The following is a 25092-nucleotide window of genomic DNA, read 5'->3' as shown; positions in this document are numbered from 1 at the left end:
GGAAGGAAGGGACGGAGGAAGGAAGGGAGGGAGGAGGTAATTGAGGGAGGGAGGGAGGAAGGAAGAGAGGAAGGAAGGAAGGGAGGGAGAAAGGAAGGGAGGGAGAAAGGAAGGAAGGAAGGGAGGAAGTAAGGGAGGGAGTGAGGAAGGGAGGGAGGAAAGAAGAAAGGGAAGGAGGGAGGGGGAAGGAAGGGAGGGAGGGAGGAAGGAAGGAAGCAAGGGAAGGAGGAAGTAATTGAGGGAGGGAGGGAGGGAGGGAGGGAGAAAGGAAGGAAAGGAGGGAGAAAGGAAGGAAGGAAGGAAGGGAGGAAGGGAAGGAGGAAGTAATTGACGGAGGGAGGGAGGAAGGAAGAGAGAAAGGAAGGAAGGGAGGGAGAGAGGAAGGAAGGGAGGGAGGGAGGAAGGAAGGAAGGGAGGGAGAAAGGAAGGAAGGAAGGGAGGAAGTAAGGGAGGGAGGGAGGGAGGAAGGGAGGGATAAAGGAAGTAAGGGAAGGAGGGAGGGAGGAAGGGAGGGAGAAGGAAGGGAAGGAGGAAGGGAGGGAGGAATGAAGGGAGGAAAGAAGGGAGGAAGGAAGGGAGAAAGGAAGGAAGAAGGAAGGGAATGAAGAAGGAAGGGAGGGAGTAAGGAAGGGAGGCAGAAAGGAAGGAAGGGAGGGAGGGAGGAAGGAAGGAAGGGAGGAAGGAAGAGAGGGAGGGAGGAAGGAAGGGAAGGAAGAAGGAAGGGAAGGAGAATGGAAGGGAGGGATAAAGGAAGAGAGGAAGGAAGGGAAGGAGGGAGGGAGGGAAGGAGGGAGGGAGGAAGGATAGAAAGGAGGGAGAAAGGAAGAGAGGGAGGAAGGAAGGGAGGGAGGGAGGAAGGAAGGGAGGGAGGGAGGGAGGAAGGGAGGAAGGGAGGGAGGGAGCAAGGAAGAGAGGGAGGAAGGGAGGGAGGGAGGGAGGAAAAAAGGAAGGGAAGAGGGAGGGAGGGAGAAAGAAGGGAGAGAGGGAGGAAGGAAGGGAGGACGGGAGGAAGGAAGAGAGAGAGTGAGGAGGGAAGGGAAGGAAGAAGGAAGGGAAGGAAGATGGAAGGGAGGGAGAAAGGGAGGCAGGGAGGAAGGAAGGAAGCGAGGGAGGAAGGAAGAGAGTGAGGGAGGAAGGAAAAGAAGGAAGAAGGAAGGGAAGGAATATGGAAGGAAGGGATAAAGGAAGGGAGGAAGGAAGGGAAGGAGGGAGGGAGGGAAGGAGGCAGGGAGGAAGGATAGAAAGGAGGGAGAAAGGAAGAGAGGGAGGAAGGAAGGGAGGGAGGGAGGGAGGGAGGAAGGAAGGAAGGGAGCAAGGAAGAGAGGGAGGGAGGGAGGGAGGGAGGGAGGGAGGAAAAAAGGAAGGGAAGAGGGAGGGAGGGAGAAAGAATGGAGAGAGGGAGGAAGGGAGGACAGGAGGAAGGAAGAGAGGGAGGGAGGAGGGAAGGGAAGGAAGAAGGAAGGGAAGGAAGATGGAAGGGAGGGAGAAAGGGAGGGAGGGAGAAAGGAAGGAAGGGAGGGAGGAAGGAAGAGAGGGAGGGAGGAAGGAAGGGAAGGAAGAAGGAAGGGAAGGAAGATGGAAGGGAGGGATAAAGGAAGGGAGGGAGGAAGGAAGGAAGGGAAGGAGGGAGGGAGGGAAGGAGGGAGGGAGGAAGGATAGAAAGGAGGGAGAAAGGAAGAGAGGGAGGAAGGAAGGGAGGGAGGGAGGAAGGAAGGGAGGGAGGAAGGGAGGAAGGAAGGGAGGAAGGAAGGGAGGGAGAGAGGAAGGAAGGGAGGGAGAGAGGAAGGAAGGGAGGGAGGGAGGAAGGAAGAAAGGGAAGGAGGGAGGGAGAAGGAAGGGAGGAAGGAAGGAAGGAGGAAGGAAGGAAGAGAGGAAGGAAGGAAGAGAGGAAGAAAGAAGGGAGGAAGGAAGGAAGGGAGGAAGGAAGGGTGAAGGAAGGTAAGGGAGATGGAAGGGAGGGAGGAAGGAAGGGAGGGATGAACAAAGGGGGAGAAAAAGGAAAGGAGGAAGGGAACATGGAAGGAAAGAAGGGAGAGAGAAAGGAAGGGAGGGAGGGAGGAAGGCAGGGAGGCAGGGAGGAAGGAAGGTAAGGAAGAAGGAAGGGAGGGAGGAAGGAAGGGAGGGAAGAAGAAAAGAAGGGAGGAAGGAAAAAGGGGAAGGAGAGAGGGAGGAAGAGAGGGAGGGAGGAAGGAAGGAAGTGAGAGGAAGGGAGGGAGGGAGGAAGGAAGGGAAGGATGAAGGAAGGGAAGGAAGAAGAAAGGGAAGGAAGAAGGAAGGGAGGAAGGAATGGAAGGAAGGAGGAAGGAAGCAAAGGAGGGAGGGAGGGAGGAAGGGAGGAAGGGAGGGAGGAAGGAAGGAAGGGTATAGAGGGAGGGAGGGGAGAGAAGCATGATACCCCAGCTACATATAAACTAGAGATTGTAAGGAGCACACTTTCTGATTTGGTCTGTGTCTCACAGAAATGACCACACTCCAGCTTTTCAGTAACACATTCATTTATTATTTAGAGATTACTCTATATGTTTAAATGTGTACCTATTATTTGACTTTTATCATTTTAGTCCTGGAATTTGATTCAATTTGGGGAATTTCTTCAGAACAATTCTTCACTGTTTTACTTATTTTCTTGACTATATCAGTTGAAATCTTTTTTAAACTCCATACCTAATAACATCAATTTCTGGAATTCTTGTGGATCTGTTTTACTGTTTGCTTTTCTTCCTGACATTCTTTTATGCTGTACTCTGATAGGCTGGGTTATTTTTCAAATTATGTTTTAAATATTCATATACAACTTGCACAGATAATTTGGGAATCTGTGTGATAGGACATTTCTCACAAGAGCTTGCCGTTTGCACCAAGTGGCCCTGTGGGGGTGGATAAGAGCCTACTAGTGTACTTGGGGGTTGAGCTTCCAGTTGGGTGTTAGTGCTTCATGGCTGGCCTCATGCCTGGGGCTCCTTAGTCTCCATTGTCATTGTGGCGGCTTCCACCTGGGATCTTGAGCTACTTACTGTGGTTTCTACATCTTAGCAGACCTGCTTCCCCTGCCCTGCCCAGCCATCAGTCTGCCGGAGCCAGCTGGCAAAAGTATGGGTTCTGAAGAGAGTCATGAGGATGAAGAATTCAACTCTTAGAATTTGATTCAAAGAATATTTAATTCTAATGGGGGGAAGCGCCAGCCTACTATCTCTACTGGCCGACCCCTGTTCCTGGGTCAATATCTCTACTAGTTGATGACTACTCTTGGGTCAGTATTCTCTATTGGGCTGACAATGGGTTTATTTTTCTAGAGGTATTTATACAGTTACAGGTCAATCAATATCTTCATGCTATCACCACCAGAATACAATGAAGACCAATCCAAAGCACATACATTACAGGTAGGTTAATCAGTACCCTCGTGCCATCACCACCTGATCTTCTCCCTGACCTTTTGCTTTAAACATCACCACCTGATCTTCTCTCAGACCTTTCACTGTGAACTTTCCATAACTCCAAACCTTGTTGACTCTGGGCGAAGGACGGTCAGCTGAGTCAGAAATATTCTTTTAGGGCAAAACCTTAATGGCTTCCCACATCAGTCCCATACCTTCTCATTGCTGCTTAGCTGGGCAGCCTCCCAGCATCACCTATGCACAGGCAAATTCCTGAGGAGCAGTCTGAGTGTTGGACTCACTCTAGTCTATCCTGGCTACCACACAGATGGAGGTTCTATCTTTTCAGTGGTCCTAGCAGAAGTATGCCTGTCTTCCAACAGTAAAAATAAAAATGTTTCCTTTGCTGAAGAAAGATCCCTTTCCTCAGTGTGCTACTAGCTATGCCTGGGAGTGGGCAGGGATATTAGTTATCCTCTCTCACTGGCCCTTGTCATATCTGCCCCCAAGATTACAGGTCAGTCAGAGATCCTAGACTTGAGTTGGATGTTCAGACTCCAACATGAAAAGTAGGTCACATAATTCACATTGTTACAGCCTTTCTTTCAAGTCTCTGCTTTCTTCCTGTGATCACTGTATTCTGACTTTATTTGGGGGATCTCTTCTCAGCCCACGTGCTTCCTGAAAATGAACTTGGATTCTGAATATAACACATGATCCACATTCAGTGCCCAGCATGCTCCATCCTCCTGTCCATGGTGCTAGGTTCAAGGGTGGGTTCCAGAGCCGAGCTGGGTCAGGCAGGAGGAACCAGTCTCAATTCTGAGGATGTAGGTTGGTTTAATCTTGGGTCTCCAGGGCTGCATCATAAACCTTAAGAATAAAACCAACACAGTGAAAGACAGAGCTCAGAACGAGAGAGGCTGAAACTTACACCACCAGGTGAGGTGAATCAAGCTGGCTATGTTCCTTAAAATCTGGATAATAAAAGCCAATATAATCCTTTCTCTTTGTTCAAATTCATTTTAAGTAGATTTTTTATTTTCTCTTATATGAAAATAAACAGCCATAATTGAGAGAGCCTGTCTTCTTTGTACAGGAGAGAGAGAGAGAGAGAGAGAGAGAGAGAGAGAGAGAGAGAGAGAGAGATACTCCTGTGCATTGGAAGGTAGTCTGTGTAAGAAGGAGGGCATATAGATGTACTAGAGAAAATACAATGTGAAGAAATATTGGCTGAAGTCTTCGTACATATCCACCTACTTTTACTTAGTAAATATTGATATCTGCTGTCACTCCACTATCTACTGTAAATTCAGAAAGGCACACTGTAAAGGAGAAAAGTGTGTAGAAGTAAAGCATACACTATTCATGGACATCTGCCAATATGAGCGAGTCCAGGGCAGGTCTCATTAGCTGGACGTGAATGACCCGTGGAGGAGTTTCAGCAAGTCTGTGGACCCTGCACAATTACAGCAGAAAGCTGAGCCATGTGCCCAGGAACCTATTTCCCAGAGATGACGCAGAGCCCTCCTTAGAGAAGCAGAGGCCCTTGCTCTCTGGAATGGTTAAGAATCACCACTGCACAATTTATTGCACAAACTTCAACAGGGAAAATATTAGTGGTAAAATGGCAACAACATTCCAAGCAGGTTGAGAGCATGCTCTCAGCTTTATTCCTAGGAAAGCACAGAATAGCTACTCAGTTTTCCCTGGCTGATGGATTCAGGCAGTGAGTAACTAGCCTGATCTGGAGTGGTCCAGGAGGCATGGAGGGAGAGGATGTGTGAGCTGCGGTCCAGGGAAGGAAGAGGAGTTTGCAGAGCAGACTGCATAAGTGATACGTCATTTTTTGGTTATGCGAGTTTATGCAATCTTCCTCTGAATTTCTTTAAATGTTTTTAGACTTTAAGCATCAGGGGATCAAAGAGCCATATTTACATCCCTCACCTTTGAGCCAAGCTCTGTCGATACATCTTCCTAATATTTGGTATTTGTGTAATAAAAAAAAGTTAAATCAAGAGTCGGTACACAGATATACATTCCATAGTGTTCCGGAACTCTGAATCTGTATGTAAGCTTGTGGAAGATAGGTGTACCGGTGTCAAGGAATTAATATGCAATACGTACAGAAAATCCTTGATGAGGTGAGAGCTTGGTCTCCATTATTATAGCCGTAAGTTTCTGTTAACAAAGGCTTTGTGATTTCACCAAGTTAAATCTTACCATCTCTAGTGTCATTTTCCCCGTGGGTTTCAAGTCTCCTTTCGCACTTTTACCTATTCTCTGGTTTATTATTTTCCTATGCGATGCTCGTCTCATATCTAAATAATGTTTTCAAAGTAAATATCTAAGTGAAATAATATGCAAACAGCTAACCCATTGTTCCAGAGCCATTTATTGTGAAATGTTTTCCTTACTCCTTGACCACATGTTAAAATCTTATCTAGACTAGATCATTTTCTGCATTTTCTATTTTTTATAACTATTCTACTCTCGGGTCATTTATACATTGACTTTTTCCCATTATTAAGCTTTGAGCAAGCCTCTGATAGGGTTATCACTCTCTTTTCTTTTACTTCTTTACCTACTTAAAAATTCGCCTGAATAGGAATGCTCCCCAAATCTGAGGCCTGTCCGTGGAAAGTAGGAATACTCCATGTGTCCTTCCCTCTTCTCTGTTCATAGTTACTTTTCTTCTGTCCTCTGCCATAGCCACCCTGTTGGTGTCAAAGCCCGGGAATTAGAGAGAATGGTGTTCTGTATCCAAGTATACCTTTTTTATGCAAGTGGCAACTCATGATTACACCCATACTCAGTTCTACAAAGCTATTCTCATGTCCCATTGTGGGAACAAGTGCAAGTACTCTGAGGACAGGGAAGACCCGGCTGGAGGGATTCTCTGAGATCTGCCCCCTGGCCTCACCCAGGATCTGGCTGCAGGTTCTCTGAGGCCCACAGAAAGGTGGAGGGAGGAAGGCTGGTTCCTGATCAGATATTCACAGAAGGAGTGACTCATCTCTCCCCAGCCAGCTCGGCTCTCCCTAGGAGGGGGCGCTGAGTCCTGTTCCCACTCAGTGGCTGCTGAGGCTGCAGACAGATGTTCCCTGACATCTGCAGGCTGTCACTGGAGCCCATTCAAGGAGGCTCTCCTCTATCATCCATTTACAATTCTAGACAAGCTCCAACTTGTCAGGTTCTACAAAGAAAACTTCCTACCTTAACTAAAATCATGTTGAACAGACCACAAGTATGCCCCGATATAAGACAAACTCAAACATGGCATGCCCAAAACCCACCCACTGACAATCAGAACCTGGCCCCAGAAAGGCTTCTCCGATTTGTGTTTATTAAATTTAAGGATGAACTAAAATGAAATAGCCAGATGTTTACCCAGAACATCTTATGTATTGGTTTAGATAAACACTTATTGAAAGTTGTGCATATTGTATTAATTTTTAAATGCTCTTTTTATACTCTCAAATGTCAGGAAACAATGCTATTCAAACTCTGCACTTGAATTCACTTCAGAACCTCCAGCACCAGCAGAGCCAGGGCGACATCGCGGGATTGTCATTGTGACTACCACTCCGTACCTGCTCGGCAGCAGCTGGGTCTCCTCTGTGCTAAGGTCACAGGGGAGGGGGATGTTGAGCCAACCAGAGAGTCCAAGTGTGTATTAGTGAGACTCTTTTCTTTCTCTTTTATATTAAAAATCCCTGCAAATGTGTTTTCATAACCACTGTCACATGAACACTTTCTCTATCTTTCTATATTGCCTTTACCACATCTTTAAAACCCTATTTAGCCAGGCGTGGTGGCGCACACTTATAATCCCCACGCTTGGGAGGCTGAGACATGAGGATCACACGGGTTCAAAACCAGCCTCAGCTACTTACTTATGCGGCTCTCAGCAACTTAGTGAGACCCTGTTTCCAAATAAAAGTATAAAATAGATCTGGGAGTATACCCCGGAGGTAGAAAAGCAACTGGGTTCTACCCTTAGTACCACCACCACCAAAAAAACAAACAAACAAACAAACAAAAAAACCCTAAAGTTATATCTAATGTGAAATCACCATCCCCTCAAATAATTACTAAATTTTCCTTTAAAAAGTTCTTTGTTTGTCAACAGCTCTATCAGGTATCCTCCACCTGCATCTAAAACTAGCTACTGTGGATGCTAATATAGAAGCCCGTCTTTCTAAGAAGACATTTTGATAAGAAACTTTATATCTTTACATGGATCATCTTCCCAGGTAAACACAGGTAGATTCACCTGCAGTGCACATCTTCTATTTCTCAGTATGTTTTGTTTTGTTTTGTTACAGGAGCCTTGCTTGGTGTATTCAAGGAGATGCTTTTCCTCTTAATTACATAAGTACTTTCTATGCCTATGATGATTCTGTAATATTATGTGTGGCATAAGATATTTTTGCATTCTATGAAGTGCTTGCGAACTAGTTATATATGTGATAGTTCTTATCACAAACATTACCACTACATTCTCCTATGATGAACCTCCACATTGATTTAGAATTGCGGCATGTTCTCTCTTTTGATTAAGATTGACCACCCTACCAGCAGGATGCTCTCTGAGGTCAGAAAAAGGCATTGATTATACAATGTTGCCGAGGGGACTTGTAAAAAATTATACAAAGTTGCCCTGGGGCCATTTCTATGGGTAGGATACACTGATTATACAAAGGTGCCAAGAGGACTTGTCAAGAAAAAAAAAATGTTTTCTGAGGCCTATGAAATAGATGTTTTCTGAGACTTCTGAAAGGGGCCTGGTTTACCTCAGCTTGATTCCCTGCCCTTGAAACTTTGAAAAACACTAAGATACAGAGCAATGAAACAGACAAAAAACAAATTCTCGCTTTGCAAAATTAGCTCCATGGAGTCTTGGTGGAAACTATGTTGCAATGATCTTTGGTACATTGTTACCATAGCCAGCCAGCTGAGATTCTTAGGTTTGTGCTAGGCCAAGAGTCTCAAGACCGTGGTGGCACAGACCTGTAATCTAAGCAATTCAGGGGCTGAAACAGGATGATCACAGGTTCTCAGTCAACCTCAGCAACTTAGTGAGACCTTCTTTAAAAAAAAAAAGAGAATAAAATAGAGCTGAGAGTGGAACTCAGATATAAAATGCCTCTGGGTTCCATCCTCAGTGCCAAAAAAAGGGGGGAGGGGGAGAGGGGATCATATCAGCAAACTATAGTGGGCTTAAAGACTATTCATTATTAGTTCTTTATATTTAATTTCTTTTGAAAATGTAAACATGCTGGTGAAGAATTTCCATATCATCTGTATTCTGAGAATATTCATTTTTCTGGATCAATTATGTATGTAAGAAGAATCTATTGCCATCACATGTGGAACATAAACAGCCATGAGAATGACAGGAAGAGCCTAGTTTTGTGCACTTGAAAGAAATTCACAGTGAACAGCTAATACATTCCATGTACAGAGTAGACATTTAAGTAGTATCTTTTATTAGATAAGCAATTTGGCTTTGATTTGACTAATTTTCTATGATAAAATTATTCAACAGATGATTCTAAGGGATAGTAAATGTTTGAAAAGACAACAAGCATATTATTTCATTGTTTTGTAATATAAAAGCAGAATAAGGAGCCAATATCTCTTCCATTTTGCAACAAATTCAGCCATTTAAATAGGAATTAAAATTACAAATCCCTGTACAAATAGGCGTTTTATTTTCTTTTTTGGTATTGGGGATTGAACCCAGGTGAATTTTACCCCTGAGCAAAACCCGCAGCCCTTTTTATTTTATTTTTATTTTTTATTTTTTATATTTATTTATTTATTTATTTATTTATTTATTTTGGTGGTACTGGGGTTCCTGGAAGCCCTTCTACCTCTGGGCTATACTCCCAGACCTATTTTTACATTTTCATTTTGGAAACAGGGTCTCCTAAGCCAGCGCGCGCGGCTGGCTTCGAACCTGCGCGATCCTCCTGTCTCTGCCTCCCAAGCGCGGGGATTACAAGCGTGCGCCACCACACCCAGCATTTTATTTTTATTTTGAAACAGGGCCTTGCTAAGTTTCTAAGAATCTCAATTAGTTACTGAGACTGGCCTTGAACCTACATTCTTTCTGTCTCAGAAGAGCAGGAACTATCAAAAACTTAAGCAGATTGAAGTTGGAAGGATATATGCATAAGCCACAGCTTGGGCAGTAACCATGGCACTATGATATATATGCAGATAATTTCTGCAATGTTCTCTTGTACAAAGAACAGCCCGGCACCAGATCGCTCAGTATAACGTATTTGCATCTGTCTACTGTTCAGCAGCCTCCTGATGTGTCCCCGTGCTATTAAACTTCTCTACGCCATTAGTCACACTCACAGGTAAAACCTACGTAGGAGTTTCCAGACTCCACAGCCTGCTTCTCCTGATAAATGAAACCTACATCCAGCCAAGCTATTTGCTCTTTGTCTCTGCCATGCAATATTTTAGTTGGTAAGCTAACAAGAATCAACGTTTACTAATCCGGTTAACACCTTCTTTGAACAGACTTCCCATTTTGATTTTAGAAAACAGTGATGTTAATGAAAATGAACATTCAAACCATGGTCTAAAGTCACTTAATGAATCCCAGTCTCTCTTAGCAGAAGAGGCATTCCCTTTGCTTACTTTGTCATCTGGCTGAGGGTGGAGCCCCAGCCTGTCTCTCAGGTCTCCTCCCTTCCCTTCCCCAAGCATGCACCACACTCCCACACAGCCAGATTATCTGAAGACCCTCTGGGACTCTGAGCCCTGCAGCACTGCTATCCTTCCAAGGGGCTCTTTTCTTCTTTCTAAAAGAATCCATCCTGGTCCAAATCACTGCCCTCAGTACCTTCCTGTCTCTGGTCCTTCTCAAGATCTGCTTCCAGGTCCCTGGTCACTGATGTCTCAAATGGGAATCCTCAGACCCTACTGCCTGTGCCTGCCGGCTGGTTACACCCTCCCCAGCCCCCTTCAGCCAGGCTGCAGGAAGGCACACAGGCCACCCTTCTCAGTCTTCAAAAAGACAGGGTCAGAGGTGAGCTGGGCGTGGCCCCTTCCTCTCTGCAGGCCCGCACCCCCACATTGCCTACCTTAACAATACCCTAATTCATGAGCAGCACTGGAGCATTAGAGGAATGCAAGGCCCAGGTTACTTAGACAAAGCATTGAACACTATTGTTTCAGTGCAGGAAAAGTATTATTAAAACATTTTCTGAGATATCATTCACCTAGACCTGCATCACAATGAGATAAAAATAGCAGAGCCTGGCTTGGCTTATTTCCTTTGTTTGGAGTAATAGACTTTTAATTTTACATGCTGTTTCCTTCTTTTTTCTCCCATTCCTTGGTCTCTTTAAGCTTTCGTCACACACATAGAATAAGAAAGATGCTACTAATTTGAGCCATCACTAAAATTTATGTTCTTTACTGAAAAAAGGAAATGTTGAGGAGAAAACATATTATTATCTAGTACATGTGGCTATGGATTCTATCATACTTGAATCCTTCAAGATACCTGAATTATCAGATATCACACAACAAGGGATTAGTAAAAATAAATTTGCTAGGGAGATACTGAAAAATAAAGCTGCTAGGGAGAGACTGGGTATTGGAATTACTTAGAACTTTTTGTGGTGAGTTGGGGTGGGCTGGTCTCTCTCTGTTTCCCAGACTGGCCGGGTGCTCATGGACTCAAGAGATCCTCCTGCCTCAGCTCTGAGCACCACAGGCCGGCGTGGCATGCCTGGTTCCCATGAGGCTTTTAAAATTACTCTTTCACCTTTTGTAATTTATCTACAATGTGCTCTTAATACTTATACAATGATGTTGTTTATGTATTGTGTCTACAAATACACACACATGCATATATATACATATGTATACCTATATATATACATATATACATATACATACTTATATATGTACATATGTGTATATATATATATATATATATATATATATATATATAGTCTGTGAGATATATTTTTGGCTGCAGAGTACAGACAGTGCCTGAAAAACTACCTGGCTAATATGTGATATTGTTATTTGAAGTATGGGGAAAGTCCCGACATCAATTAGAAACTCAACACATTGACACCGACAGTACTGGAATGGCATACCTAACACAAACGGTGTTTAAAAACATTATCTAGTTCTTCTGTATAAGCCAGCTATGGAACTGGCCCAGTGTTTCAATGGTCATTACAACACAGGGCTAATATGTGATATTGTTATTTGAAGTATGGGGAAAGTCCCGACATCAATTAGAAACTCAACACATTGACACCGACAGTACTGGAATGGCATACCTAACACAAACGGTGTTTAAAAACATTATCTAGTTCTTCTGTATAAGCCAGCTATGGAACTGGCCCAGTGTTTCAATGGTCATTACAACACAGGGTTCTTGGAATTTGCAGTTGACACGAGTAACATGTTGTGTGTACCTTACTAGGTCAGAGGGGACAGGTTCATTGACTCCTGCTCATGAAGCTCTGCAACTTGCCTCCTACACACACACACACACACACACACACTCTCTCTCTCTCTCTCTCTCTCTCTCTCTCTCTCTCTCTCTCCAGCCTCCCCAACACCCACAGCGCCTCTATAAAGGAAAATGAATATACACGTCCTTTTGAGTTTTCAAAGGATTTACTCTAATGAGGGCACCTAGCTGGCATGGCGGCCATGCTTGTAAACCCAGCGCCCGGGAGGCTGAGACAGGAGGATCTGGGTTCCTGCACAGCCTTAGTTACGTAGTGAAGCCTTCTTCAAGTTAGAGAGACCTTGTTTCAAAGTAAAGATAATAAAAAAATATAGCGCTGAGGGTGTTGCTTGGAAGTAAAAATACTCCTGGGTTCGATCCCCATTAACACAGGAGGAGGAGGGGGAGGAGGGGGAGGAGGAGGAGGGGGAGGAAGAGAAAATGGTGCACCCAGGCAGGGAGTTAGGGTCCTTAATAAGCAGAGAGAGAGGGCCACGCAGTGAGTGTTGGGTAGACCCAACCCCAGTCCTAAGAGGCTTCACAGGGTCCAGTGCGCCCCAGCGGAGTCTGCTCCCTGTGCTCTGTCTCTGGCTCCCTGGACTCCGGTGGCGACCTGCGGCTGTGGGCAGCACCTTTAGCTCACGCATCGACCCCTCCGAGCCCGAAATGAGGGGACCCCAGGTTTCCCAGCGACTCCATCTCTTACCCATCTCTGAACTCCGAGAGCGGACGCTAAGGGGCACCCGAGTCCGGGCCTGCAGCGCTGCAGGCGCCTGCGGAGGTCCTGGGCGGGCGAGCCCACCTCGTGGGGGCTGGGCGGGCGCGGGGCGGCTGCCCTGGGAGTCCTGGGGCTGGAGACGCTGGGAGGGGGCGGGTGGCAGGGACCCCAGGTGCTCGGGTCTCTGCTTTTCCCCGAGACGCTTACAGCCCACTTCTAACCATTTACTTTGGAACCGGGAAACGGTAAATGCGGAGCCGTAACATAAATATATCCGATTATATGCCTACATATGTCAATACGTAGCTACGTGCGGATACAGATACAGATACACGCGCCCCGTCCCTTCCACATAATAAAATCAATTGGGGAATCTTCTGTGTCCGCGGCGGCTGTTCAGTCTCCGGGTGTCTAGGGATGCCCAGGGACCTTCACAGGCGGCGATGGCACCGGCGCCTCCTCGGTCTGCGGCAGGTCGCCCGGCCCCGGGACGCTGACCTGGCGCCCGGCGAGCACTTTCCCGAGAGCAGGGGTGGGAGCTGCGGGGAGGCCCGCCCGCGCCCAGACCGCGGCCCGCACCCACTTTCTTCAGTGGCAGGAGAACATAAGACGGGAGGAGGGCCAGGGAGGACCGCACAGGGCCGCCCCCGCCGCGTCCTCGCCCTCCTCCCGGCCGGGCCCCACTGCGCCAGGATGGAGGGACCTCGGCGCGGGAGGAGATGACGCAAAATCCAGCGCTCCCCCCAAAAAAGTGCTTCTCCAGGACGAAGATGGCGGCAACTTAGCCGGGGACTGAAGATGACCGCGGTCTCGGGAGGCCCAGCCCAGGCGGTGCGGCCCCGCGGTCCGCGGGAGGCGGCGCCTGCAGCCCCGGCCCCGGCGGCGGGCAGACCTGCGGCGGCGGGCGGACCTGCGGCGGCGGCGGGCGGAGCGCGGGGCGCGGGCCGGGGGGGCGGGGGCGCCCTGCCCGCGGCGGCCCAGGCTCCGGACACAGGCGCCCAGTAGAGCCGGGCCCGCGAGGCGCCGCGAGCGAGCCGGAGGAGGAGGAGGAAGAGGAGGAGGAGGAGGCGGCGGCGAGGAGGAGGAGGCGCTCCGGGCGCCCGCCGTCAGTGGGCAGCGGAGACGCGGCTGCCCCCGGCAGGGGAGAGCCGGCCGCCCTCGGCCATGGGGACCCGCGCGGGGCCGGTGCCGGGCTAGAGGAGCCGCCAGACGCCACGGCCGCCGCCGCCTCCAGCTCCGGGTCTCCGCGGCCAGCGCCAGCAGCCTCCGCCGCCTGCCTCTCTCCTCTCTCTCTCTCTCTCTCTCTCTCTCTCTCTCTCTCTCTCTCTCTCTCTCTCTCTCTCCCCCCCCGCATTATTATTTCCCACTATACAGAGGATGGGGTCGGCTGATGATTAGGTCGGAAGCCAGTCAGCTCTTCCTCCAAAGCCTGGTAACATTTATGTAGGCAACAAAGAGAGAGAGAAAGAAAAAAAGGGATAGAGGGAGAGGGAGAGAGAGGAGAGAGAGAGAGAGAGAGAGAGAGAGAGAGAGAGAGAGAGAGAGAGAGAGAAGAAACGGGAGGAGGGGATAAGGAAATTAAACCCGCTAAGTCAATGCATATTGTTGTAACCCAGGCACCGGAGCCCTCGCGGCGGAGTCGGCCAGGGCTGTGCGTCCCCAAAATATGACCAGGGGTGCTTGGATGTGTCGGCAGTGTGACGACGGCTTAAAAATCTGGTTGGCAGCACCCCGGGAGAACGAGAAACCGTTCATCGACTCAGAGAGGGCTCAGAAATGGCGACTGTCCCTGGCATCGCTCTTATTTTTCACAGTCCTGCTCTCTGATCACTTGTGGTTCTGCGCTGAGGCCAAACTGACCCGGACCCGGGACAAGGAGCAGCAGCGGCAGCAGCAGCAGCGGCAGCAGCAGCGGCAGCGGCAGCAGGAGCCCTCCTGGCCCGCGCTCCTGGCTAGCATGGGGGTGTCCTCGCCCGCCGCCCAAGCACACAGACTCCTCTCCGCCTCCTCGTCCCCCACCCTGCCCCCCTCCCCGGGAGGCGGCGGCGGCGGCGGCGGCCAGGGCAGCCGAGGCAAAGACAGCCGGAGCAAGCCTCTTTTTCTAGGAAACTCCGCCAGACCCTTGTGGCGCTTGGAGACTTGTTACCCCCAGGGCGCGTCCTCCGGCCAGTGCTTCACCGTGGAGAGCGCGGACGCCGTGTGCGCCAGGAACTGGAGTCGGGGGGCGGCGGCCGGGGGGGAGGAGCAGCAGGCGAGGGGCGCGCATCCCAGCCCGCTCTGGAACTTGTCGGATTTTTACCTTTCGTTTTGTAATTCCTACACACTTTGGGAGTTGTTCTCGGGGCATTCCAGCCCCAATACTTTGAACTGCAGTTTGGACGTGGTGCTCTCGGAGGGCGGAGAGAGGACCACTTGCAGACAGTGCGTCGAGGCTTACCAAGACTACGACCACCACGCTCAGGAGAAGTACGAAGAGTTCGAGAGCGTGCTGCATAAGTATTTGCAGTCGGAGGAGTACTCGGTGAAGTCGTGTCCTGAAGACTGCAAGGTAAGAGCGGTGGATTTGCATTTGATGCTTCTCGATCTCCTTTCCTGCGCTTTACTATCGCCCTTTGCTCGGTCGAGGTGTCTTTCAGAGCTTAAGGATATTTTTTCCCCCTTTGGGTTTGTGGCTGAAGTCGTCGTTTTCCCGGGCAGAAAGCCCGATTTGCTGCTTGGGCTGGGAAGACCTGGTGGGCTCCATGCGGGTGGGCCGCCGCCCAGCTCTGGGAAATCCTTGGAAGATGAGGGAAGGCCCTGTCTTCTGGGATGGGGGAGCTGGTGCCTGGACTATTTCTTACACCTGTGCAATTGGCTGCAGCTTTGTTACATTCTCTTCAAGATGGAATCTGAATAAGGCTTGTCAGGAAGACAGCCTTGGGGCTGGACACTGGTGACCAACGGTAGTCAGCTGAGGCAGAGACAGGCATAGGACCTGCTTACATGACCTCTCAGTGACATCATGAAGGTGCTTGGTCAGAGGAAGGAGAGAACGTGTAGTTAATTATATGGGGAAAGCGAGAGAAACGTGTGTGCATTTTTGCAGGGGGTAGTTCTTGTTCTTTGCAAAGTCTAGGGGCCTAGCTGAGTGTATTAACTCTCATTAAGCTTCTTCTTTTTCTCTTAGACATTTGTGTAATTATTGATCAGAGACTCATTAAGTGTGGAAAGTTGTAATTAGATGTCTAGAGATTGAAGAGCAATGTTAGGCTATTAATCAGACACCTCATGTAATTTGGATTTCTCAGTAAACTCTTCATAAGTACTAAATGGCAAATTTTTGAGGACATGAATTCAAATTCCTGAAACTAGTTAATAACATATCATATTCAAGCTCTTCCTATTGAATATAATGAAGGAATACAATCTTTGCTTATTGGCAAAAGAAAAGTACATGCAAGTTTAATTTGGTCTATACAATCCTGGACGCTGTCCGTGGTGCTGACGGAGACGTGCTCTTAGGGACATGTTGAAGATGCTGCAGTGACCTATAACCGAGAAGAAATCATGAGAGCTTCTCATTAACCTACGCATTCCACCCCCGAGATAATCGACGCAGTAAAGTAGCATCATTCCTCAAAATAAGACACCATTCTTTCTCTCTTCCTTTCTTTTCTCCACTTCCCCAACCTTACACACAAACAAAACACCTGTCCCTTTTTACCTTCTTGCTTTGTGCCAGTGAAGGACAGTTGGTGAAATCCAAGGGTTTGTGATACTTGGACAAGATAACTTGACTGAGGCATGCCTATTTAAAAGTGAATATAGTTCATGGGCCACGTTTTACTTTGGGTTGGTTAGTTGTGCTTTTGACAAACTAAACCCCGTGTGATCTTGCTGTAAGTAGTTCAAGACTAGAAACAGATCTTTGAAAATAGCGGTTGTGAATAATGACATTAGTCGAGAATGTCATTTCACTGGATAAGTGGATCTTAAACTTTCCTATTTTTTAAACAGTATTATTATAACTCATGCCTGGGACGGGACTTGACTCGATTTTAATGATATAAGTTAATAATGAATGACTAGTGCATTTACTGAATAGTTATTTATCTTAACAAGATTTTGTTACATTGAAAGTGCAAAGATAAAGAAATCACTGTGTCTAGAAATTCTGCTCATAAATAACACAAAGGTTAGAGAGGTTTCAGTGTACTCATGCTTAAGAACAGTTCCTTGTCATAATTGGAATTTACCTCCTCCCTTGAATATAGTTCTTCATAAAAATTTCTAGCAATTTCAATTTGCATAGTTCAGTATTCAAAATATTGTCTGTGTTGTCAATGGATTGCATCATATTTTAAGTAAGTCAAGTTATTTTTGTTCAAATGTCCAAACAAATACATTAAAGTACTTATTTCCCCTTGACCTGAATTAATTTTCAACTTGAAATTTCTATCATCATAGTTATAAGGGATAGTATGAATTCAATTTATAATAGGACTTATTTAGAATTACATTTTTGTATTGTCATTGCTACCTGTATACAGAAAGGTACATTTAAAAATATTTTTGTAATATATTTACATTTTTTTTTCACAGCTAAAAGTAAACATACCCAGTTACAAACTGTGTATCACATGGTTTAAAATGTTACTTGTCTTTTAAGACTTTGTATGAGTTTCTTTCTGAACACTTTGAGTTATTTCAAATATAATCATAATTATAAAATGGATGTCCTCAGGAACCTTGTTCAAGATAAATGTTCAGGGTCTGGTGGTCTAGCTCAGTGGTAGAGTACTCACCTTGTATATATGAGGCCTTGAGTTCCATCATTAGCAGAACAAAACAAAACGAAACAAAATAACCTTATTTTCATGCATAACTTTCAATTTTTGAGGTGGCTACAAAGTCATGGGATACATTAAAAGTAAATGTATTATATTTTAATAATTGATAATATGTGTTCATGAAAACATCCAACTTTGTTTATAAATACATTTATTAAAACTGTAGATAGGATTACATAAAATCATGTTAGTAAACAAGTTAGTGCAATTAACAGTTTAAGAGAAATACATTAACTTTCTTTATGCCCAGGTATAAGTACATGATTAATTGTATTAATTTCTAACTTTTTAGAGCTAAAAGTAGAACTTTCTAATTATATATTCTCTCCTCATTAAAAATTGTTACATTCAAAATATGTGCAAAATCAAAGTCGATTGATTTTTCCTGATTTAAAATTTTTAAAGAACTTTTTGATCAATTATTTTTTCTAAAATACCTTAAAATACATCTAGCAAAAGCATATTGTCTTTAAAAACAGTAATTGGAAATCAAATATAGCTGATTTACTTTTGTGTACTTTTGTATTATAAAATGTAAAAGAAATAGTTTGCATCCAAGAATACTTTCTTCAATATTATAGTAAATAGCCAGTTTAGCTTTTTTACAGTTAGATTTGTATTTATGGAAAAATAAAGAATAAAACATATTGCATATATCACTTTCACTATAGCATTTAAGCTGCTTTATTCATAAATTGAATAGCAAAATTTATGACAGTAGTTTTCCCCTATAGTTCATAGTATTATTCAAAACAGTGTTTTTGGTATATAATAAGCTTCTGACAAGTCTGTCAAAATCTTCCAGTTGGCAGGAAATAATAAAAAAGAAATATTCTAAGCTATAAAATTACAAATGTATATTCTTTACATGTTTGATTTTTTATCTAAAGATTTTCCTTTTACATATGGCAAGTTCCTGAGCAATCCTGCAATTAAGCATTCTAAAGATCTGGAACTTAGAAAATAAAAAGTTTTGTGCTACTGGTAAGCTTTTTCAGTTACTGATAGTTTTATTTACTGAATATATCCCAAGAAACTTGGTGAGTGAGTGTGGCTTCCAGATGAGACACTGACGTATGTCATTGTACCATCTGCACCTTCATTATCTCAGCATAAATTCTCATTTTTATACTCCTAGATGGAGTGTATTCTCATATTTTTATTTTTTAAATATTTTCAATATTTTTTATTTTACATTTATTATTATTTTTGCAATGTTGCTTATTTGTATTTAGCAGATACTGATAACAAAGATACTTTTTAAATATGTGGCATCTATAAATATTTTGATATTTGAGACTTTTTGTCTTTTTACAGGTATTGCTCACAGCATTACCTAATTTGAGACCTAAAATTTAGATTACACATATGCTGTTTGGAAAAAACTTATACTTTTATAGAATGATACATCATAGCGAGATTCTAAATCATAATTCATGCACACACACATTACTTGGTTGATTTTCCCTGAAAAAAAAATCTGTTTTTTTTTTTTTTGTTGTTGTTTGTTTGTTTTTGGTGGTTCTGGGGTTCCTGGAAGCCCTTCTACCTCCGGGATACACTCCCAGACTTATTTTTATATTTTTTAAATTTGGAAACAGGGTCTCTTAAGCCAGCATGGCTGGCTTTGTCTATTTTAGTGTCACATACTATACATTTGCTTAAAATATTTTATGTAGAAGTAAAATTTCTCACATTTCCTTTCATTCAAATTTTGGACTTAAATATTATTTTTCTGCTTATTAAGTACTATTGTGCATTTTAATGCATTTTCCAGAATAGTAGAATATGCATCTATATTCCATATTCTATCATTTAATTATATTACAGAGTTGAATGGCTCTCTACACAATCAGTTTGGTCATGAAGATGATTAACCACTAATGCAGTAACTTCTAAGGCCGAAGATGCTAGCAGGATTGTTTCTGTGACTCACATTTATGTTCTTCATATTTTTGTTCTCTGCAAATACTTATTTATGATTTACTTTTCCTACAGAGAAAAGCCCCAAATTTTGTCTTAATTTTAGATATCTGTTGTATTGCAGACCAAAGAATGGATATTTTTACTTTGGACTTGTAACTGGGTCAAACTAGAATCTATATAGGGCACAACCTAAGGTTTGAATAATTGCTGATATATATATTGTTTTAATCACTTTTATTGCACAGAATCAATGTTTGCTTATGCAAGGTGAATTAAAATACAAAGGAAATGAAAATCAAGCAGAATTCCCTATCTCAGTCGTTCCCACTAAGGACCATTAGACTATTTTTTTCTTGCTAGATTTCATATGTAAGAACAAATATATGAATAACTGTTTCAAAATATGGACTATTTTGGTTTGAGTTGTCTGAGCTATTGATTTAGTTTCATTTCTCAATTTTTCTCAAAACATCTTCATCTTGTCAACCACACACTGACTAAGCACCAGATAGTTTTTGTTTAAACTGGTTTATACCAAAACGTATTTTCTTCAATATCAGTGGGCATATCCCCTAGACCAGTGATCCGTGGGGCCGCAGGGGAGTATCCGTGGACAGTGAGGGCCGGGGTGTCCCCCATGCCAGAGACTCTCAGAGATCCTTAAAGTTGTATCTATGGCCTCGGCTCTTTCTAAGTTGCCCCAGCGACTCCAGGATGTCAAGATTGAGACCCACTTCTCTGGTTGACAGTGATGACCTGTAAAGACCCGTTGGTTCCAGTGTCTCGGGTTTACATGATAATTTACTTTGCTCAAGACAGGTATTCTGTGGAAGTGATAATGGCAGTCAGGCATGAGGAGAAGGCGGGAGCACATCTACGGTGACCAGGCCGAGGGGATAGATGAGAAGTTTGTTTCCTGGAAGCCAAGAAGCGGGGAGGTGCCAAAAGAAAACATGGAGATACGAGAAGGACATGTAGCTGGCCAGAGTTTTAATTTGGTGTGTTGACTGAGTTTTCTGAATTTTCTGTCTCTTAGCAGGAGCTTGTCTTTACCCTGGTGTTCTCCTATGGGCTGAGCACATGAGCACAGAAATTGAGTTGTCATTGTGAGATTAACAAACCATTTGATCAAAAGGTGTCTTGGCCTTATTAGTTTTGATTTTAAATCTCATTTTATACAATTAGATAAAATTTAGATCTTTAAAGTTGTATTTTAATGTATGTTTACATTTTAAATGTATTTAAATACATTTTTGGATTTTAAGATAAAACTGTTGGATTTTCAGTTTTTCGCCTGATTCAAGTCTTCTCTTTCTCCATCTATCTACTTCATTAAACCTAGAAAGTTGCTCACTTTTTAAAATATTTTTGCTCATGGTGTAGTTAAAACATGTTTTTTCAATAATAAAATCAGTAGTTGATATTCATATAATATCTTTGAAAATTCAGACTACTAAGTTGCAGATTACTACCCAACTTAATTAAAAATTAGTTATTGGCCTGTTTTGAAGTACTTATAAATATCAATATTCTTAAAATTTTTATGTTATAAAATACTGTGAGAAATGAAATCTAAATTTCATCTAATAAGAACTGAATTGTAATTTACATAGTAGAGTCCCTTATTGAAAGGTTCTAATCTTCTCTGACTTTGGTGCTCAAAATAAAAGATGGTCAATATGTGTCTGTCCTTTTTGATAAATGCTAAAAAAAAGTGAATGATTTATAGTATGTATTATGTTCAAACTTATTAAAATACTTAATACCTGAAAGTTTAAAGTTTTAAAGGATAGTGGATTATTTTTCCTCCTTGGAGGTCTATTTATACATTTGGTCACTTATAGATAAAATGGTATGGCCAAAATCCTGTAGAACACAGATAGTTCGTACTGTCCTGCATACTAACAGCAGTCCATCCATATCTGTGAGGGTGAGTACAATAATCACTTCTCTGCAAATACATGAGCACTTTGCATGTCAGCTGTTCCATCCTCAACCAGAAAGAAATTGAGTTTCACCTAAAGTGGGCAGTCAGTGATGACCTTTGGCCTCTTCATTCTGCTTCCTGTCCTCCGTCCTGTCCCTGGGCTGGCTGTCCTTTAGAAGCTGCAATTCCAGGACCTATGTCTCATGGGAAACCCAAAGTTCAAGGTTCTTTTCTTTCTTCTCTGTACCTCTACTCCTATACAAAAGGGTCAGTCTCATTCTTGGTGAACTATCTCTGACTTGTTTATTTGAAAAGAAAATTGAACTCAGATGTAAATGGGTGATCATGACAAAGTATTAACTCACAGCAAATGACTTCAGAAATGTAAGTGCTTGACAGCGCTTCCACAGCAGCCAGCAAGCTTCAGAGATTAAAGAAGTCAGAAACTATTCTAAACCACTCACCCCTCTTGTCAACTTTGTGGCGCACTGCCACAGATTACAGATTAGTAAAGCAAGGACATAAAGCTAGAGATGCCAAGGTCAACATCTGCAGAATGTTAAACATGGTTTCACTGTATCACTTGATTATTTACAAAAGTCGTTTACAAATGCCCCCCCCCAATTAAAAGACTCATATAATAAGCCCACATCTCTCTGTCATATTTTTAACAATGGCCACACATTTTTTCCACATTTGTTTCTTCTCTTTGCTTTGAAATTATTATTGAGAACATTTTGCAGATGAGATAGCGAGTTAAGGAGACAGATCTTTGAGAGTCCTGGCAGTTGGGTGGATGGCCCTGTTCATCATTTCAAAGATGCAGGATGGAGTAAATAAATGTTCTGAAGATCTGAAGAATGTTTTAGGTTCCTGATGCCACCTTGTTTTGAGGCAATTAGGGAAAGCCTGTGTGAGAAGTTTTGATGGGAAGGAAGTCATATTTGGAGACCTGTGATAATTCTTTACACTTAATTCATATTTCAACATGGTTGAGTATATTAGTTTGCTCAGGCTTCCTGACAAAGTGCCATAAAGTAGATATTTTAAACAACAGTCATGTGATTTCCCACAGTTCTGGAAGAGAGCATTCCATGATGAAAGAGCCAGAAAACCTGGTTTCTGTAGAGGGTGCTCTTCCTGAATGGCAGACAGTTGCCTCACAGCATCCACATGTGACCTTTCTTCTGTGCTTGACTTTCCAAACTCTTAGTAGATTCTATTTTCAAGTACATTTATGTTGGGGGTTGAGGTTTCAACACTGATTTGGGGAGAGAAAGTTACATATTTAGTTTATAATAATAAGTATGTGTAAAAGGCTGTAAACACTACCCCTTGGGAAATGTTAGTGCTTAGCTATAGAGACCAGTTATCTTCCAATAAAGCCTTTGATGTTCTTTGTCTGTATGATAAAATATCATAGAAGAATTTTAAGTAAGAGATTTATTTGGAGTGACTTGTTTTTCTCAAAAAATAATGTTGGCCATTATGGGCCAGTGGGGTTGGACAGGACAAGTGATGGCAGAAGATCAGTCCAGAGGCAACTGTCCTCCGTGGAGCCACAGAACAGTCTTCTAAACTGCACTCCAGGATGGAGTGTTCTGCGGCAATCCACTGTTCCTTATTCTTCCCTGTCCAGTATATTAGCCACTGATCACATGGTTCTATTGAATGCTCAATGTGAGGCTAGTGTAAGGGAGAACTGCAAGTTTTGATTAGTTCAAATTTAAATAGCCCCCTGTGTCTAGAGGCTATCATGTTGGGCAGAAAATATTAAATGATTGCACTGGCTATGGAAGTACAGAAAAAAGGGTGGATTGAGGAGACTTCTGGGTTAATATCTGTAGATGTAGTAACCTATGTTAGGCATTGAGAGGAAATGAATCAGGCCTTAAAAACTAAGAAGCATGGTCTGTGTTTATGTCATTTAATGAGACAGGAAATAAAAAAGAAGCATATGTTTGGGGATAGAAACAAGAAGTTTCTTTTTTGGAGATGATAATATCAGGGGGCACTGTTTTTTTTAATGGTACTGGAGATGGAACTCAGGGACATTCTACCCACAAGCTATACTCCTAGCCATATTTATTCTTTATTTTAAAACAAGGTCTCACTGAGTTGCAAAGGGCCTCACTAAAGTAGTAGCTGAGGCTGTCCTCAAACTGTGATCCTCCTGTCTCAGTCTCTCAAGTGCTGGGATTACAAGTGTGCGCCACCACACCCAGCTCAGTGTTTGGTTTTGTTGATAATGATATTGAGAGCTGTCCAGTAGACAGGACTTCATGTGTGTTGGAGTGTGGGTGTGAACTTCACTCTCCACATGCAGATTTTATTTGGAAGTTGTGGGCAAAGCTTAGGTGACTTGTCAAAAACAGATGTGAAGAGAGAGGGAAAGATAGACCTTGAGGAAGATCAACATTCATGAGTTTGGCCAGAAAAGAACGGGAAAGAGACTAGAAAGCAACAAAGAATGGGAGAGAAGAAAGAGAAAGGGGAAAGAGAAGAGAAACAAGAAGAGGAAGAGGTGGAGGGAAAAGAGAGAGGGAAGAGGAGATAGAAGAGGAGGGAGGACAGACCATGAGATGGCAGTTTTCAATTACTATGACAGATTCCTGGGATTATCCATTTATAAAGAGTAAAGTCTGATTTGGGCTCACAGTTTGGGAGGTTTCAGTTTATGGTTGGTTGGCCTGGTTGTATTTGGGGCTTTGGGGAGGCAGCATATCACAGTGTTAATATACAGTCTAAACTGTTTACCTCATGGCTGGGCCCTAAACAGAGAGAGAAGAGGGGAGGCTGGGATTTTATAATCCTGTTCATTCAAGGGCACACCTTTGAAATTTTCCACCATTTACCACTAGTGCCAAGCCTGGAGCTAAGATTGTAACCCATGGGCCTTTGGGGGCCATTTCAGATCCCTCACTAGGAAAATATTTTTAAAAAGATAAAAGAATAGAGGAAAGTGTCCCACATTGCAGAAAGAACACATAGGATGCAGCCTTTAAGTAGGTCATTACATTTGTCAATTAGGTTCTGGTGACCTTAAAAGAGAAGTTTTAGGCAAAGCTGAAGAGAGGTGAACATGTGAGGACCTAAGCAATGACTTGGAGGTAAGGGAAGCTAGACATGTGCCACCAGTCTTCACTAACTGTGAAGCGCGTCCATGGGAGATGGATGTGAGTCTGATTTATGATGAAACCAGCTTTAGAGTATTTGTAGCTCTTGATGGAGGATCCAGAGATGAGTGGGGGAGGGTGGCAGTGCACTCAGAAAAAGCGCATGATGCTGGCAGATCACCAAGGTTGACAGGTTGTATTCCTACTTACTAGCCTTGTGCTGGAGAAGAGGATGAAACTTGTGCATGTGATTGTATGTCCAAGATCCTTTATCTTGTTGCTTTTATTTTAAACAGGAACTATGATAACTTTCAGGATTTCAGAAAATACATTCAAATCTACTTTTTTTTGCCTTTTATTTTTTTTTAATTGGTGCACTGTATTCATACATCATAGTGGGATACATACTTTTGTAGACATACATGCACACATTGCCCAGTCAGCTGCCACCCGATCCCTACCCCATTCTCTCCCTATCCCTCCCTCCCATGCGTGGCTTAGTGATTGACATCTAGTATTATAGCAATTTATCAAAAATTAAAAATGATAATCTCACATAACAGTTTCATTTGTCTGATACCAAGCTTTTGATGACTTAAAGATAACATTTCAATATTTCTTTTTGCTTTCTTTCTTACCAGAGAATCTATTTTTTTTCTATTTTTTAGGTGAAACTATCATATATTTATGTATTTATTT

The 25092-nt window shown here is 43.5% G+C and overlaps 1 protein-coding gene across 1 annotated transcript in view; it reads left to right on the top strand.

Moving 5' to 3' along the window:
• Positions 1–14261: 14261 nt before the first annotated feature.
• The window catches only part of NALF1 (NALCN channel auxiliary factor 1), a gene marked incomplete at both ends in the record, with an annotated part of 619004 nt that continues 608173 nt past the window's right edge, over positions 14262–25092 (top strand). The window contains one exon of the mRNA XM_080689513.1: positions 14262–15143. Within this exon, the coding sequence (XP_080545639.1) occupies positions 14262–15143 (882 nt within the window). The remainder of the gene's footprint in view (positions 15144–25092) is intronic.

Source organism: Muscardinus avellanarius, assembly GCF_963383645.1.
Source record: "Muscardinus avellanarius genome assembly, chromosome: 2".
In the NCBI taxonomy this organism is placed as follows: Eukaryota; Metazoa; Chordata; class Mammalia; order Rodentia; family Gliridae; genus Muscardinus; species Muscardinus avellanarius.
Note: the sequence above shows the minus strand (reverse complement) of the source record. Positions and strands in the feature narration are given on the sequence as shown.